The sequence below is a fragment of the Emydura macquarii genome, unplaced genomic scaffold, assembly GCF_026122565.2.
Source record: "Emydura macquarii macquarii isolate MOO-44397 ecotype Brisbane River unplaced genomic scaffold, CSIRO-AGI_Emac_v2 contig_1230, whole genome shotgun sequence".
In the NCBI taxonomy this organism is placed as follows: domain Eukaryota; kingdom Metazoa; phylum Chordata; order Testudines; family Chelidae; genus Emydura; species Emydura macquarii.
In genome coordinates this window covers 7496130-7511360 of record NW_027131367.1, presented here as the reverse complement: position 1 = coordinate 7511360, position 15231 = coordinate 7496130, and the positions used below count along the sequence as shown (strand labels likewise).

At 41.5% G+C, this 15231-nt stretch overlaps 1 protein-coding gene across 6 annotated transcripts in view; it reads right to left on the bottom strand.

The window, feature by feature from the left end:
• The window catches only part of PECAM1 (platelet and endothelial cell adhesion molecule 1), a 54154-nt gene that overhangs the window by 11615 nt on the left and 27308 nt on the right, over positions 1 to 15231 (bottom strand). For 2 of the 6 annotated variants that reach the window (XM_067547350.1, XM_067547351.1), the window contains 2 exons: positions 13494 to 13562; positions 4780 to 4836 (listed from right to left, as the gene is read on the bottom strand). The exons of 2 other annotated variants lie outside the window; for them this stretch is intronic. In XM_067547350.1, the coding sequence (XP_067403451.1) occupies positions 4780 to 4836; positions 13494 to 13562 (126 nt within the window). The remainder of the gene's footprint in view (positions 1 to 4779; positions 4837 to 13493; positions 13563 to 15231) is intronic. 2 more of the 6 variants (XM_067547352.1, XM_067547353.1) reach the window with 2 other exon arrangements.

The following is a 15231-nucleotide window of genomic DNA, read 5'->3' as shown; positions in this document are numbered from 1 at the left end:
AGTACTTGTGATTTCCACCTCTTCCAGGTTGGCTCAAAACTTGGCCAACCTGGGCTGAGCTTTGGAGTTTGCAATAAAGCCCCAAACCAGGTGAGTTTATCTTGGTGTCTTGTTTTCCTGATAAAGGTTTTCACCACTCTAGTGAATAGTCTCCCAGGTGTTACATCTGGAGTCTGGCTGCAGGAAAGTGGTAGAGCAGATTTCCTGATTACTGAGGCCGATTTCTCATAGCTTGTTCCAATCCGCTCAATGCAGTGGGGATTTCTCATGCCTCTTTCCATTGGGGTATATTTGTTTTTCCACAGTATATTGTTGGTTGCAATAGGATTCTTAAAACTTCCTGTCTTGTCGCTGCAACTGCCTCCAAGTGACTGATTCGTTTTTCCAGTGCAAGCAGCACTGGCTTTAGCTATGCATTTTGTTTGCTAGATTTCTCTTTTCCCAAAAATGGATTAAAAATAGAGAGCAATGCAGGAACCCAATGGTAAAGAATCACAATGAGCTCTGTGATACCACTAAGAGTTCAGTCCAATGCCCATCCAAAGTCATTGAAAACCTTCCTATAAACATTAATACATTTTGGATCAGACATTAAGAGCAAATACACAGGACAAGCAGGAATTCACTAATACAATATTTCCCACAAGGTGTGTCCTAAAAAGCTTAGGGATGTCTCTGAACATCCCATGCACCCTCTTCACATTACAAAATGCTCATTGGACACACCCTAATAAATTCTCTGGAAAGGCAAGATTATATGTGAAGCTCTGTAAAGGGCTCTGATTAAATCGGGTAACAATATACATTTAGCACCCATATAACACTTCACATCTTCAAAGCAATGTGACCAATATCAGCTCATTAATTCACACTATGCCCCTAAGCAGTTAGGCTGATGTATATTATCCCCAATTTATGAATGAGGAAAGAGTTCAAGAGGCACAATGTCAACAGTTAGGCCTAGTCTACACTTAAAAATTAGACCAACCTAGTTGCGTCACATCATGAGCGCTGTAGTTAAGTTGACTTAACCCTCTGTATAGATGCTGCTAAGTCAATGGAAGGATTCTTCCGACCACCTAGCTACTGCTTCTCAGAGAGGTAGATTAGTTACACTGATGGAAAAACCCCATCAACATAGGAAACATCTACTACAGTGCTACAGCAGCAGAACTGCAGTGCCATAGCTGTGCTGCTGTAGTGTAGACATTGCCTTAGTCAGTGGCAGAGTCAGGATTAGAACTCAGAAGTTCTTGGCTCTCAGTATCATGCACAGACCACACTCTCTCTCTGATTATCTGACAGACTAATGGCTTCTGCACTACGGACCGCATTAGTTACCCTCAGAAGAAACACATCTTTTTAAATACTAAGGACCAAATTCTCCTTTACAATAAGACCCCTTTACACCTCCCTGGAGGAGTAAAAGGGGCATTAAAGGGGATCTAACTGTAATTTATGCCTACTGCAAGAGGGGCCTTAGCGTAAATGAGAAACAGGCTTTGTCCACACATGGCATTATTCAGGAATAGCTCCATGTATGGACGCTCTTATTCTGGAATAAGAGTATCCACATAGGATGTTATTCTGGACTAGCTAGTATGCTTTAAATTCACACCTGACCTTAATCTGAACTAACTTTCAAGAGTAAGCAAGCCCTCAGGCTCTCTGAGATTGATTTCTGTGGAAAAACCAGCTTGCTGCCTTGCTGTATCAATGTGTGTTAGATATAGCAAGTATGACAGAGAGAAAACGTGTTAAAGCACTAGCATTATGCGCAGACAGATGATGCAACGTTAATCTGAATCAGTTAACTCCCTGCAATGAAATAGTAGTAATACTTTGCATTTATGGCATCTTTCAGTCCTGGATCTCAAGGATCTTCACAAATATTAAGCTCATCCTCCCAACATCCTCTGTAAAACAGGTATAATAGTAAGCCACATACTCACATAGCCTGTGTCACCTCCCAACACTCCTGTAATGCAGTGAAGTATCAGACAGGCCAAGTGACTTCCCCAAGGTCACACGGCGGGTCAATGAAAGGGACAGGAATATAACTCAGAAGAGGACCCAAGATATTTTCCAAAGAGAACTTTTCAGACCCCTCCCCCCCTTTTTAATAGAGGATTTTAGTTAGGTGTGGAGGTGGGGGAATGAGGATAATTTATTTTGAGAACTTGACAGTGAATTTGAGATGGGCTCCAAGATTCTGAGTCTAATTAGGTTTCTGGATCCTTTTCACCCTAATTTCGTTTTACATTGTCAGAGAGGATAGTTTAGCCTATTTGATTCTGGACATCACAGCTGGCTTACCCAACATACCAGACAACACAGACTCATCCTTTAAAAGCAGCTTCCCTGAGCTCATCTGTTCTTGCCAGTCAAGGACCTGATCCTACAGTGTGTTGGGCAGCTCCTGTAGGGTACAATAACTGAGGACTCAGCACCCACTAGTATCAAACTGATTGAGATCAGTGGAGGTTGGGGGTCCCCAGCACCTCATAGAAGGCACCCAGCATCTTGGAAGATCAGGATCGAAAGCATTCATCAATTTGAATTACTGAAGATGTCCCCGCTACCCAGGGATCTTGAATCCTGCTGCATGTGTGTGTACAGTTCGCTACAATGCTATCATGCAGCGTATCCATAAACAAAGTAAATATTATATTTAAATATGTAATGTAGCCATCCAAAACTATTACACGCCTGTGTGATGTCCTGCTTATCTATTTGAAACACTTTTCCTGTGTGTCAGTCAGGAAAAACAAATGCGATTAGAACAATACACTGTTATTACGCTTCCAAAAATAACTGAAACTGTAGAATGTTATGTATAAAAAAGCAGGTGGATTGTATGATTAAGGAGGTGCTTGCGTATCATCTGTCCAAGTCAGCCCAGACTTTCAATTGAATCTCATTTCACTGGACTTCCTGCCTTACAACAAATACAAATAGTTTATACGTTCTTGACTATTAATCCCCTCATATACACTGGATCTGATGACTTAGGTCCTGCAAAAGGTCTCTATGACTCTCTCCACTCTGGGAAAAGGAGTGGTATCATAAAAGACATAATACTTCTGGCTTCACCACCCTGGCACATAGAAAGAAGTAGTGTCTGTTTCTGCATTCCATTAAGGGCCTGATCCAAATCCTATGCTTTAGTGGGAATCTTTTCACTGACTTCAATGGGTTTTGGGTCAGACTCCAGAAAACCTGCAGTCTTACACAGCCGCAAGAGCTGGGAAGGGACTGACCTCTTTAATATAAAGGCTATTTTTCTTTTTGGTGAAAGAAAGACTGCAAAGAGGGAGTGTGGGCCAGTGGTTATAGCAATGAACTGGAAATCAAGAGTGCTACCCTCTGTTCTCAGTTTTGCTATTGTCCATCTATGTGACTTTAAGCAAATTACTCAATCTCTCTGTTTACTCAGCTGTAAAATGGAGATAAAACTGACCTTCTGTGTCTCATGTGGTAGAATTAAGTAAGATTTGTAAAGTACTTAGACATTCTCAGATGGAAGGCTCTAAAGAAGTGCAAAATGCGTATGGGGAAAGGAAAATCCCAGATAAAAATAGAAAAACAAACATGAAAGGCATCGCAAAAGCCACCTGGTGAGAATATGAGAAAAAGAAAAACTGACCAGTCTATAGCCTGACCTTTACAAATGGATATTCCCTAATACAAGGGAGATGAAAGGAAATCCTTTACGATTGAGTGTTTGACAAGCTAGCAGGAAGCATCCTTAACCTAGTGTCTCCTCTGTGCTGCCAACAGTAAGATAGCCCCAGGGATCCAGGTATAGAGAAGGATCCTTGCGGACTTGAGAATCTGGGAGAAGGAAGTGGGTCGTGTCCACAGTTTGGAGGGAATCCTGATTGTATTAAAAAAGAAATCAAGTGTGATAATATTGCTTCAAAGTTTTTAGGTTTAGGGGCAGGATGGGATGGAGGCTACAAAACAGATGGGTGGGAGTTATGTATATTTTTAAAATAACATTATTGAGACAGGAAAACAGAAGAAATACCCAGTCATACATAACATTCTACAGTATTAGAAAAGGTGAGCCACTACAAGTTAGGGTGTCCAGATGTCCCAATTTTATAGTGACAGTCCTGATATTCAGGGCTTTGTCTTATATAGGCTCCTACTAACCCCTATCCCATGTCTCAATTTTTTCCACTTGCTATTTGGTCACCACACTACAAGTACATCTACACAGTTCACAGCAGTAAGCCTCCCAGCCCAGGTTGAGAAATTTGGGCTTGTGCTGGCACACTAAAAAAGTACATGCATACACCGTGATTTGAAGCTGTGGCTTGGACTGGATTTCAGGCTCTGAAGCCTACAAAGAGGAGTGGGCATCAAAAAAAAAAAAAAAAAAAAACATGAACAAAGTAAACATTAACCATTGGAAATGGGCTTGATTCAGAACACAGACCCCAAACCCACACAATTCTGGGGCAAGTTCAAATCCAGATCAGAGGCATATCTTCTTGGCAGATACAACATGAATGGATTAATCGAGCAGATGTGCCAGCTGTTAATCTCACCACACTGCAGATCATTACTGTGGGGGAAAATCACAAATTTCTATGAAATTTATCAGCACTTTAGTTTTCTTAGCTGCTATTTGGGATGTGTCCATTTGATCTCAATGTCTCTTTTCTATACCATTCACCTTCTAAACTATCTTCTAAGAGGTCTATCCCCTAATCCAGATACAAATGCTTCCAAACTTCCTTCATGTGTTTAATTTTTCACTAGCTTACTTACCATTATTAGCTTTTCTGATTTCACTATATACTGTGTCAGTCCCCTTCTTTACAGGAGCTGGAAAATGTATTGGCACAGAATCAATTTATTTCCTTTTTTTGTTTATTTTATGTAAAGCTCCTTACACAAACAGAACACACTGTTTTCTTTCAGAGGAAACTGTTATATAAACAGCAATGCGCCATTCAATGCTTGGATGAAAAAGCAGCTGTCTCCCCCGCATCCCCGTGTCTGTTATAGAGAGATGTACTCTCTATAGTTAACAATGAAATTAGGCTCCCATTATAAATTTGATTCTCTCTCTCACACACACACACACACACAAGCTTCCCACACATTAAGCTGATCCTCAATTTTTACATGGAACATCTTACGCTGGGGTAGAGATTTTCCTTGATAGTTTAATACAAACTGGACAAGCTGCTTTAAATGACATAAGGGTTCACAAAATGAGGTCTGCAATTCTGAAAACTACTCACACATTCTTTGCTCCTCCTAGTTAAATCTTCCTTTCATGGAGCTGCTTTAGTTTTGTAAAAAGGCTCAAGGGAACTTTCTCACACTCAGTACTACAACATTTAGGATCAACACAATCTTTGCAAAAGGGGATCTCCCAGTTCATGGTGGTGGAGTGTAAATGTGCAGGACAGTTCCAAATTTACCATGGGAGTGTAGAGTCTGCACTGCAAGTGCATTAGTTGAGGACAGGGTGGAAGGGAAGGCTGAGAGGGTATGGATGAGTAGGAGAGATGGAGGGAAGAACAGACAGATTGAAGCCTCAAAAGGATAACATTACTGGGTTTACTTCTCCAAAATGCTATGGCTTGCCTTAACCACACAAGTGCCATACAGCTGGAGCTGCAGAATAATCCTCAGTAAAGTTTTCCTCCTGGCTCTGAGGTTCCAGTTTTTATCTAGTATGGTAAATCTTGCAGGGAGCTTTTATTCTGGGGGTCCTATCCAAAACACCGGAATAGAAAGCCTTTTCCTGTCTGATGCTTGTTTGAAATCCTTTTTTATGGAGCACTGTCAAACATAGGTGCTCCTCTGGCAGAGGTGAGGTAGGGCTGAGCCAGCTGCCAGCAGAACTCAGGTTCCCAACATCTTCATTAGCTACGATAGCTACACAGCTGTTGCTACCATGTAAATCTAAAATGGTTCTCAAGAAAAAATCGCTGGGTAACAGCAGTCAGGGGAACTGTGTTAAAACCCTGCTAGCAACAACTATATTTTAAATACTTCTTAGCATGGTTCTGCCCCTAATATGGACAAAGGCTTTAGCTTTATGAGGGCTTCTTGAAGGGCCAGCCATGCAAATCTCATGTGCACAGGTAGATTTTTCTGAAGTCAATGGGAGTTTTGGCTGCTCAAGGATGGCAGGGTTGCACCCAAGGTCTTTCTTAACTTTCTTTCTTACCTTCCTCTCCCCTGAAGTCTCTTAATCTTCCCTGTCTGAAGGCATGTCTACATTACAGTGGCACAGCAGATGTGCTGCTGTTGTGTTGATGCTTCCTACATTGACTGAAGGTTTTTCCATTGCTGTAATTAATCCATCTCTCTGAGAGGCGGTAGCTAGGTTGATGGAAGAAATCTTCCATTGGCCGACCTGTGACTGCAGTGCGGGTTTGGTTGACCTAACTATGTTGCACAGAGCATAACATTTTTCACATCCCTGAGCAATATAGCTAGGTTGAACCTAAGTATTAGGTGTAGAACAGGCCTGAGTTATTTTGTTAGGAAACAGGTTTATAAAACATGGTTTACATCAAGCCAAATTGCAGCATACTGATAATTCAAGCTTTTAACAAGGAATGGGTTTAAGAAAGTGGCTTTTGGAGCCAGAACTGAATTAGGTGTACTTTGGGATACTGGGCTTGGGTGAGATGCAGTGCAGCCTCGTGGATAAAGCACTGGACTCGAACTCAGGAGATCTGGTTCTATTCCCAGCTCTGCCATTGGCCTGCTGGGTGATTCTAGGCTGGTCATGTCTCTGTGCCTCAGTTTCCCCCGCTGTAAAATTTGGATAAATGACAGTGATCTGCTTTGTAAAAAACTTTGAGATCTACTACTGAAAAGCACCATATAAGAGCTAGATATTATTATTAAAGGCTGTCTCAGGGATGGGTCCAGGCGTGACAGCACTGTGGTCTTGTGAGACATTAGCTCAAAATAGTAGAAATCTCAGAAGATACCTCCTTCCCCTTTGACACTAAACAGACCCAAACGTAAGCAATACTTTACTTTTCAATATTAAACAAAGCCGCTGTGGCAGACTCCCTTGGTAAAGTCCTTATACACTCTGAATCACAAACTAGCTGAACAATGTTTCAAACAGTTGCACATCAATTCACTTTAATCATAGTCTGGCCAATCCCTGTGGATGGGACAAAAGAACCTAGAAGTAGGTTTGTAAACATGATTTGGCTGTGTCCGCACTCATCAGCCAAACCATAGTGGAAGCCAATTTAAATGAACTATGTCTCAAGTGAATTTCAACAGCTCCTAACTCTGCCTAATGGCCAATGCAAACTGGGCCTATCCAAGGACCAATACATTTTAAAAACATTAATTAAGGGACTCGTCACTTCTGAGGTCTGTTATCTCCAATTTCTCTTAACCTTTTCACCTAAGTGAGAGGTTAAATGACTTCCTAAAGATCATGCGGGAATATTGTTGCACAGATGGAAAAGGAACTTGGGTCTCTGGACTCTCAGTCCTGTAATTTAGCTACAAGAGCATTAAAACAATTAAAACCTATAGACGGGCTATATTTGTTCTGCAGTCAAACCAAGACTCAGGATAGTGTATCGTTAAATAGAATCGTTAAATAGAATTTCACACACCCCTGGAACACATTCTTCTGGAATCGCAGAAAGATTTCATTTGAATTAATTTTAAATAATTCTGTTAAACACACTTTAAACATTGAGAGCTAAATGCTATTGAAGTTAATTACAAAACTCCCACTAATTTCAATGGCAGCAGGATCTGCACTTCAGCAAGCACTTAATCACAACAAAGCTGATTTGTAATGAACTTTCATGCTACAACAATCTCTGGATTTCACATGCTTTTGGTCTATTGTTTAAGTGGCTGATCCAACTTCCAGTGAAGTCAAAAGGAGTCTTCACAATTTTAACAGGGGATGGCTCAGGTCCTGAATTAACACATTTATTTAGTATACTACAAGCCTGGATCAACTCTCATTGACCCAATGAAATGATTACCAATGGGAGCTGGATCAGGCGCTTAGATGGTTTTGATTATTTCAATTCTGTTCAATTTATTTTGATTTTTGCCACTGGGTGTATTTTATAAACATATATACACACACACACATATATATACACACACACATATATATATGCATGCTAGGGTGACCAGATAGCAAATGTGAAAAATCAGGACAGAGGGTAATAGGCGCCTATATAAAAAAAAGTCCCCAATATTAGGATTGTCCCTATAAAATTGGGACATCTGGTCACCCTAATACATGCAGTAGCATAAAACCAATATATATCTAGTTAACCTTTCATAAGTTGTACTTTTCTTAGCCCTGAGTAAACGTGCTGGCAAAAAGGACTTAAAAATAATGGCATTTTGTTCCAAATGACCTTATAATGCTGCACCCTGCAAATGACTAACCAGCTATAAAAGTAAAAGGAGGGGCATATTCTTACTGAATCTCAGTTAGCAGTTTCTCCCTTCCCCTTTTAGGGATATTTCCTGACAATATTTTAGCTCTGGCCTTTGTTTTCCTTGTGTTAACAATAAAGGCTCTGACTCATTGCACAGTATTGTCACACAATTCACTTAGAAAAGATAGGCAATATGTTTTTGTTAAGCATGGTTTCTCCTTAAAGATTTATTACATCAGTCTCCATCACCAGCACCTCTTTAAATGTCAAATCAGCAAACACCTCTATCCCCCAAAAACAACACTATACCTAACACTTATCACTCCTCACAAAGGGGGGGTATCAAATTATCCCAAATTTACAGATGGAGAAAAATGAGGCACAGAAAGCCTTGTCTACAATTACATTAGCTTTTCTTCTGGCACATTTACCACCCTTAATATTGCTGGGGCAGCTTTTGTTTGAGCAACAGTGAAAGGGACATCTAGCGTAGAAATGGCACCATAAGGTGGTCAAGAATATTCAGCAACCCTAGAAAAGTGATCAGTCGGTAGAGATTTGGTTTGAGGAAAAAAAGGGCAAAATTGCTCTTTCCACCAAATGTTAATAGCCCTTTACTGCTGACAGACATTCTATAATTGGATGAGGGGGTGGGAATGGAAAATGTTTAATTAATTCTGATCCTCAAAACTGTCCCAAAGGTTATTATTATGCATTAATTATTGATCCTGCTCCCCTTGGGAGTTTTGACGCTGACTTCAGCAGCAGCAGGAAGAGACCTTTGTATAATTATATATAAAAATTTAGAGCCTGATCCTGAGAGGTTGTGGAATACCTCAGCTCCCATTGAAGGCAATGGGAATAGAATCTATCCACCATCTTGCAGGGTCGGGTCCTTCATTTTTGTTTCGTTTTTTTAAACTCAAACTGCTGTTGATAAAATTGAAAGTAAAATGTAATCTCCTGCCTTAAGAGACTGCCCACTGCAAACACTCTTGGCTCTGAATGCTGCCTTCTGGGTGAGGAGTGTATCCATCAAGAGTAGAATGTAGACCTAGGTTTGTTGTTGTGTATTTTGCCTTTGTTCAGAAAACAGAGAGAGCCAGAGGGAATTTTATTGCTTCACATTTGAGGCCTTGAGCTAAGTATGAGGATCTTGAAGTATTCTCTCATAGCGGAAGTACTAGTCATTGTCATGGTAACATAGAGAGACGTGAAAGAACACTGTGTCTTGAAGCAGAATATGTACAATGTCAACATGATAAAAGCACTGATGGGAGTTCAGGGGCCAAAGGCATTTATATGGGTCTGAGTAGTTACTGAAAAGGTATTTTAAAAATGGCTTTACTCCTCTCTCCCTGGGACTAAATCTTATCCTGTTTCATGCAGTGCAGAGTTGAAAGAATTACTCTTTTGCATAGACTTCAGCTTGGTTTCATGTAACACCATCCTTTCTAGCAGTATCTCAAAATGCTTGGAACAGTAACACATTAGGTACTGGTAGTGCAGTGACCATGTACAGAAAGAAAACACTTATGTGCAAAGCAGTAGTTTCTGTCTTGTCTAACTACATAAGCTACAACAGTAGAAGCTTTAAGAATATTGTATGTTGTACGATTCAGTACTGCAGTACTGCAGGACAGACAGGACCAAACCATGCTTTAATCATACTCCTGAATCATGATACAGATTTTTATGGTCCAAGGCTGTAACTTGAAACAGTATCGCACAGTTAAAACATGGTCCAATCCCATTTAAACAGCATCTTTTAAAAATGTTACTGCACTACTGTAATTTAACTAGGTCTAGTTAAGATGACAGTTTATGTAGTATAAGCTGGATCTTACACTCAGCCTGAGATGTTAGAAGACTATTTCTGAGAGAGGGAGTATGCTGGCTGGGATGCAAAGGTTATCCCTACACTTTTAGGTGTTCTCTAACTTGTACCTAACAAAGATCTTAGTTTAACATTTCATCTGATAGAAAGTACCTCTTGCAACATTCTACGCCCTCATACATGTACTAGAGGTGTGTGAAACATTTGTATCTCTAGACCTAACTACTAGTAATACCCTAAAATACAATACAGTGGCTCCAAAATCTAAGTGCACCACTTAGCAACAGTAATAGGTAACCTGCTTAGAATGCAGTCAGAGGACCCCAAGGAGAGAATGACAGCAGCATGTTGCAATCAGAGAACTGAGAAGCCAGCTGACTTTTGCTGCCAAGCTCAGAGGCTGTACATTGTACAACCACTTCTACTGCTAACTAAACAAGAATGTATTCAGCACAGAAACAAACAAGTGTCCTTTCCTAGCTGGAAAGAGCAAGTCTGTGAATTTCTTCCTTTGGCTATTCAGCTTTTCAAGCTGAGAGCTGGGACATGGCTTAACATAGAATCTTAGAATCACATCCCCAATTAATTTTATTTATTCCTAACTGCTTTGGCTTTTATATGTGTTCTGAACAACGTGCCCACTTTCTGCACAAGGAGACCGAGGATACCATGATTCTTTGAGTGAAGCAAAATGGTTGAGTTCTACATGCCATTGCTGGAAATATGATTTAGCAGGCAAATTATCTCAGAGGCTACGAGGAGATGCACTGTAGCTCCAGGCTAAGAGTTCTGGCTACAGTTATCATTATTATTTGTATTAGCTAGGAGCTCTAGTTATGGACCAGGGCTCCATTGTGTTAAGTGCTGTACCATGGAACTATTATAACATGCAACAATTGGGCCTACAAATTGACCCAACTTGTGAGCTCAACTGTAAGTAGTGTGTAAAAGTTAATAAGATGTTATAATAACCTATAACAACAAATGTGGATGGGAAAAGGTGCAAAAGGGAGACAGATGAATTGAGTTAATCTAAACAAAAAAGGCCTATTGATATAATTCATGGACTGAGCTGAAATTATGCAGGTTAAAAACAGGAGATGTGGAGCCGGAAGTTAATGAGCCAAAATTGGTATGTCAGATATTAAGTCAAACTGGTAGACAAAATAATGAGGGGATGAGCTCTTCCATCTAACACTCCCTTTTGGGGGTCCTTAAAAGGAAGATTTGGCAGGGAAATATGAAAGAACAAAGGGAGAACAGATGAAATACAAACAAACAGAGGCTACAAGAGTGAGTTTCACCGTCAAGGCTGCCACCCCCACTGTTTCCTGTGTTAGGCCTGAAGCAGTTTTCAGCTAAACCGAAACCCACAGTAGTTAACAGGCAGGCATACCAGAGCCCCAAGGACAATGGCAAATGTAAATACCTGATAACTCGGAAGGCCAGATGCCCACTCAGTGATTCTGTCTCACAATGAGAACAGCACATTCTTTACAACCCCTCCCCTCCCCCAACACATACCCTTCTATCTGTAAAAGATCCTCCTTCTCCACCCAGACCCCGCTCCCACCCAAATGTAGTCATAGATCCTTTGATGTAATTAGGGTATCTATATTTATCACCCCTGTTCTTTCTGGGTGGAACAGTGTCTGAATTTGTAAGTGAATAGATAGAAGAAATGTAAATGAATTGTTTAAGTGATAAAAAACCATATATAAGTAATCTTTGTAACACCATGAATTTGAAGATGTTTAAGGCAGTCTTCCCAGTGCCGTGAATAAACCTCTTCAGTATTATCTTGTGCTGCCTGATTCTTGGGGAAAGAATCCTTTTTGCTTCACACCTGGTATCCCAGGCCTTCATCATCCTGATCCTGAGAGGTGTCCTGAACAGAACAGGCCAGAGAGATAGGGATCCAGAGGACATTGCCACCCCTATCGGCTCCAGTTGAACCTCACCCACCACCACCTGGCATGACAGTTATTACCATCTAGGAGACTGTCAAATAAGGGGTTTTTTCTTTCTAAGATTGAACTGTAACAACAGTAGCAATGACATCTCCAGCCCATCTCAACTAACTTCTTATCACCATTTAAGAAACTATCAAAACAGGGATTTCTTTCTGAAAAAGAAAGGTGTACAGCTAATGGAAAGGGAGCAAAGCATGTTGTTCAAATGAAAACCCTATTTAATACTTTACATTTCAAATGCTTTAACTGTTTTTCCTTCTTTTCTGTATCCTTCATACAAGATTAAAAGGATTTGTAATGGTGTTTGTGCCATGGTGTTAAGTGAATGAGGTCTCTGTATACCAAGCCCTGCACCTGGTTTAACACTGTTTAATGTTGGACAGCGACTGGGTTATGTTAACACCTTTAGCCCATATATTCCATCTAAATTAATACCACAGACAGCAGGAGGCTGCTGTTACCATGGCAGCCAACATTCTCATTTCCTCATGCTCTCTCTGGGTACGCTACACTACATGTGCTGCAGCAGCACAGCTGCAGCTACACTGCTGTAGTGTAGACACTTACTACAGCAACACTTTTCTATTCCTGTAGTAAATCCCTTTAAGAGGCAGAAGCTATATCTACAGAGATAGGCCGACATAAGTTTTAGGTGTAGACCAGGCCTCTGTCTTCCTGCAGGCCCCAGGATATGCTCCAATCTCCCAGCTCTCCTCAAGCTATAAGGGACTAATCCCAGCTCTGACTCTCTGCCTCCTTGATCGCTCAGCTGGTTCAATAGCAAGTGGGGACACTCCTCTGTACTCCTGTTCCCTACAGGGTGGGCAGTTCCTTCCCCTCCGTCAGCTCTTACTAGGCCCTTCCTCGTCCTGTGGCCTGTGGAGGCTGAACCTACTTAGGAAGGTTAAAAAAAAAATTAAGTGCCCCATGGTGAGTTTTGAGACTACAAAATGCAGACCCACAGCAGGCTGCTTTCTGCTTAGAACCCCAGCTTCAGGTGGTAGCCCTGCCTATCCAAAGATTTTATGTGAAAGGGCATGGCATGTGCACAAGAGAATCATGGAGGACAGGGAAAGCACTGGCTGGCTCTGGTAACAGCCGTCCTGCTGCTGTCACAGTAGTCACTGCATCACTGAGAGCTATTACCAGGGAACTCCCATGCATACACAATAGGACCTTCTCCTGCCCCCAGTGAAATCAATGGCAGAAACAGCAGGTCCGTAATTACTCCCAATACAAAACTGTTCACATCAGCTGGTTAGTTACCTCTGTAAGGATCAGGCGTTAACACTTCAACTTCAGTGTATTCCACCTCAGCATTCTCATGGTCAGGTCCTGCCCCAAAATAGCAAGAAGATGTTTCTTTGTAGCACTCCCTGTGCCATACTTGCTGTGAGCCTGATCCTGACACAACTGAAGTCAATAGTCAAGCTCACAATGACTTTAATGGGCACAGGATCGGGCCCTGTTCACGGCAGATCTGGGTTCAGCCCAGTATGGAGACAGGAGTTCAGCATCAGCGAGCTTTTTAAAACCGTGGGGACTGGACGCTGTCTGGATGGGGCCTGAAACTCTTGTTTTTTATTTGCAGTCTTGAAAAATAGCAAAATGCAAATGGGGACGGGATTTTCTAAGAGTCCCGTGTGCCTTTCCAGCTGCAACTACATCTCTCTTCCTCCACCCTGCCCGCCCTCCCATTATTTTCTCCTCCTTTTACCCTGTCGCTCACACAGGAGTATCTCCTCTGCACTTCTTTACCCTTTCTGCTTACCTCAATGTCTCCATCCCATCTTCTGATTTCTTGCCCCCACTCTTATCCCCCCACATCAGTCTCCTTCCCCTCACAGTACAAGTGTGTTTTAGTTACTAGCATCTTAAAATACCCCACCATTTGCCCCAACAACCACTCCCTTTATCTCTAAGTTCATTGAATCTGCAATCAGCAACTGCTGTCTCGAGTTCCTCTCTGCTAGTTCCATCTTAAACCCTCTCCAGTCTGGCTTCCACCCCTTGCCTTCCACTAAAACAGCTCTCAGTCATTAATAACCTTCTCCTAACCAAAGCTCAGAACCAATACTCCATGCCCTTTGGCCTGCATTCAACACCTTCAACCATGCTTCTCTTCTTTATACACATTCAAAATGCTACTGCAATCATTTTCCTGGGTTGTCACCTCAATCTTTGTACTCTCCACTGACTCCTCCTCCTCCACAGTATCAAACAAGCTACTTGTCTTCATTTTTAAGGCCCTTTATCTACTTTACCTATCGTCTCATACCCTGCTGGGACAGCAACTCTTGCCTCTGATCTGCACCTTCAACGCCCCTTTGTTACATATTCAAATATGTCCCTCTGCGCTTTCTCCCATGCTGCCCCCAGGCATGGTGTAGCTCCCGATAGAATGTAGGCAAAGCCACCTCGTTATGCTCCTCTAAATCCCTTTTTAAGACTCCCCTTTGCCACAATGCCTAGGAAAAGCTTGACAGCAGCTAGCCAGCTGGTATGCTGAGATTGCTGCTTTTCATGCTGACCAGTGTTGTCTGATTATTGTATCCACCTGGTGTCTCTTGCCTGATATTTATGCTACCAGCTCTTTAGAGCAAGGAACTCTCTTTTTGTAGGATTAATAGAATTTAAGGCGAGAAGGGATCACCGTGATCATCTAATCTGACCTCCTGATTAACACAGGCCATAAGACATTTTTGTTATGAGTTTGCCCAGCTACCAGGAATCACATTTTGAACACTCACACATGCCTATGCAGCAAGCACAGATGGGAGCAGGGGGACACAGTAGTATCTATTTATGAGTTTTCAGCCATAATATCACCAGAATATTTATATTTAAGCACTGCTCTTTAACTAGTTCTTTAAACACTCAGCCCTGAAAAATACTGTGTATCTGTATACAACTATGCACGTAGATAATGCAATACCCTATACCTCCTTTTTAAGGTAATAATTATATTTTTTTAAAACCCATTTGGTGCCTCAATTAGCTGGAA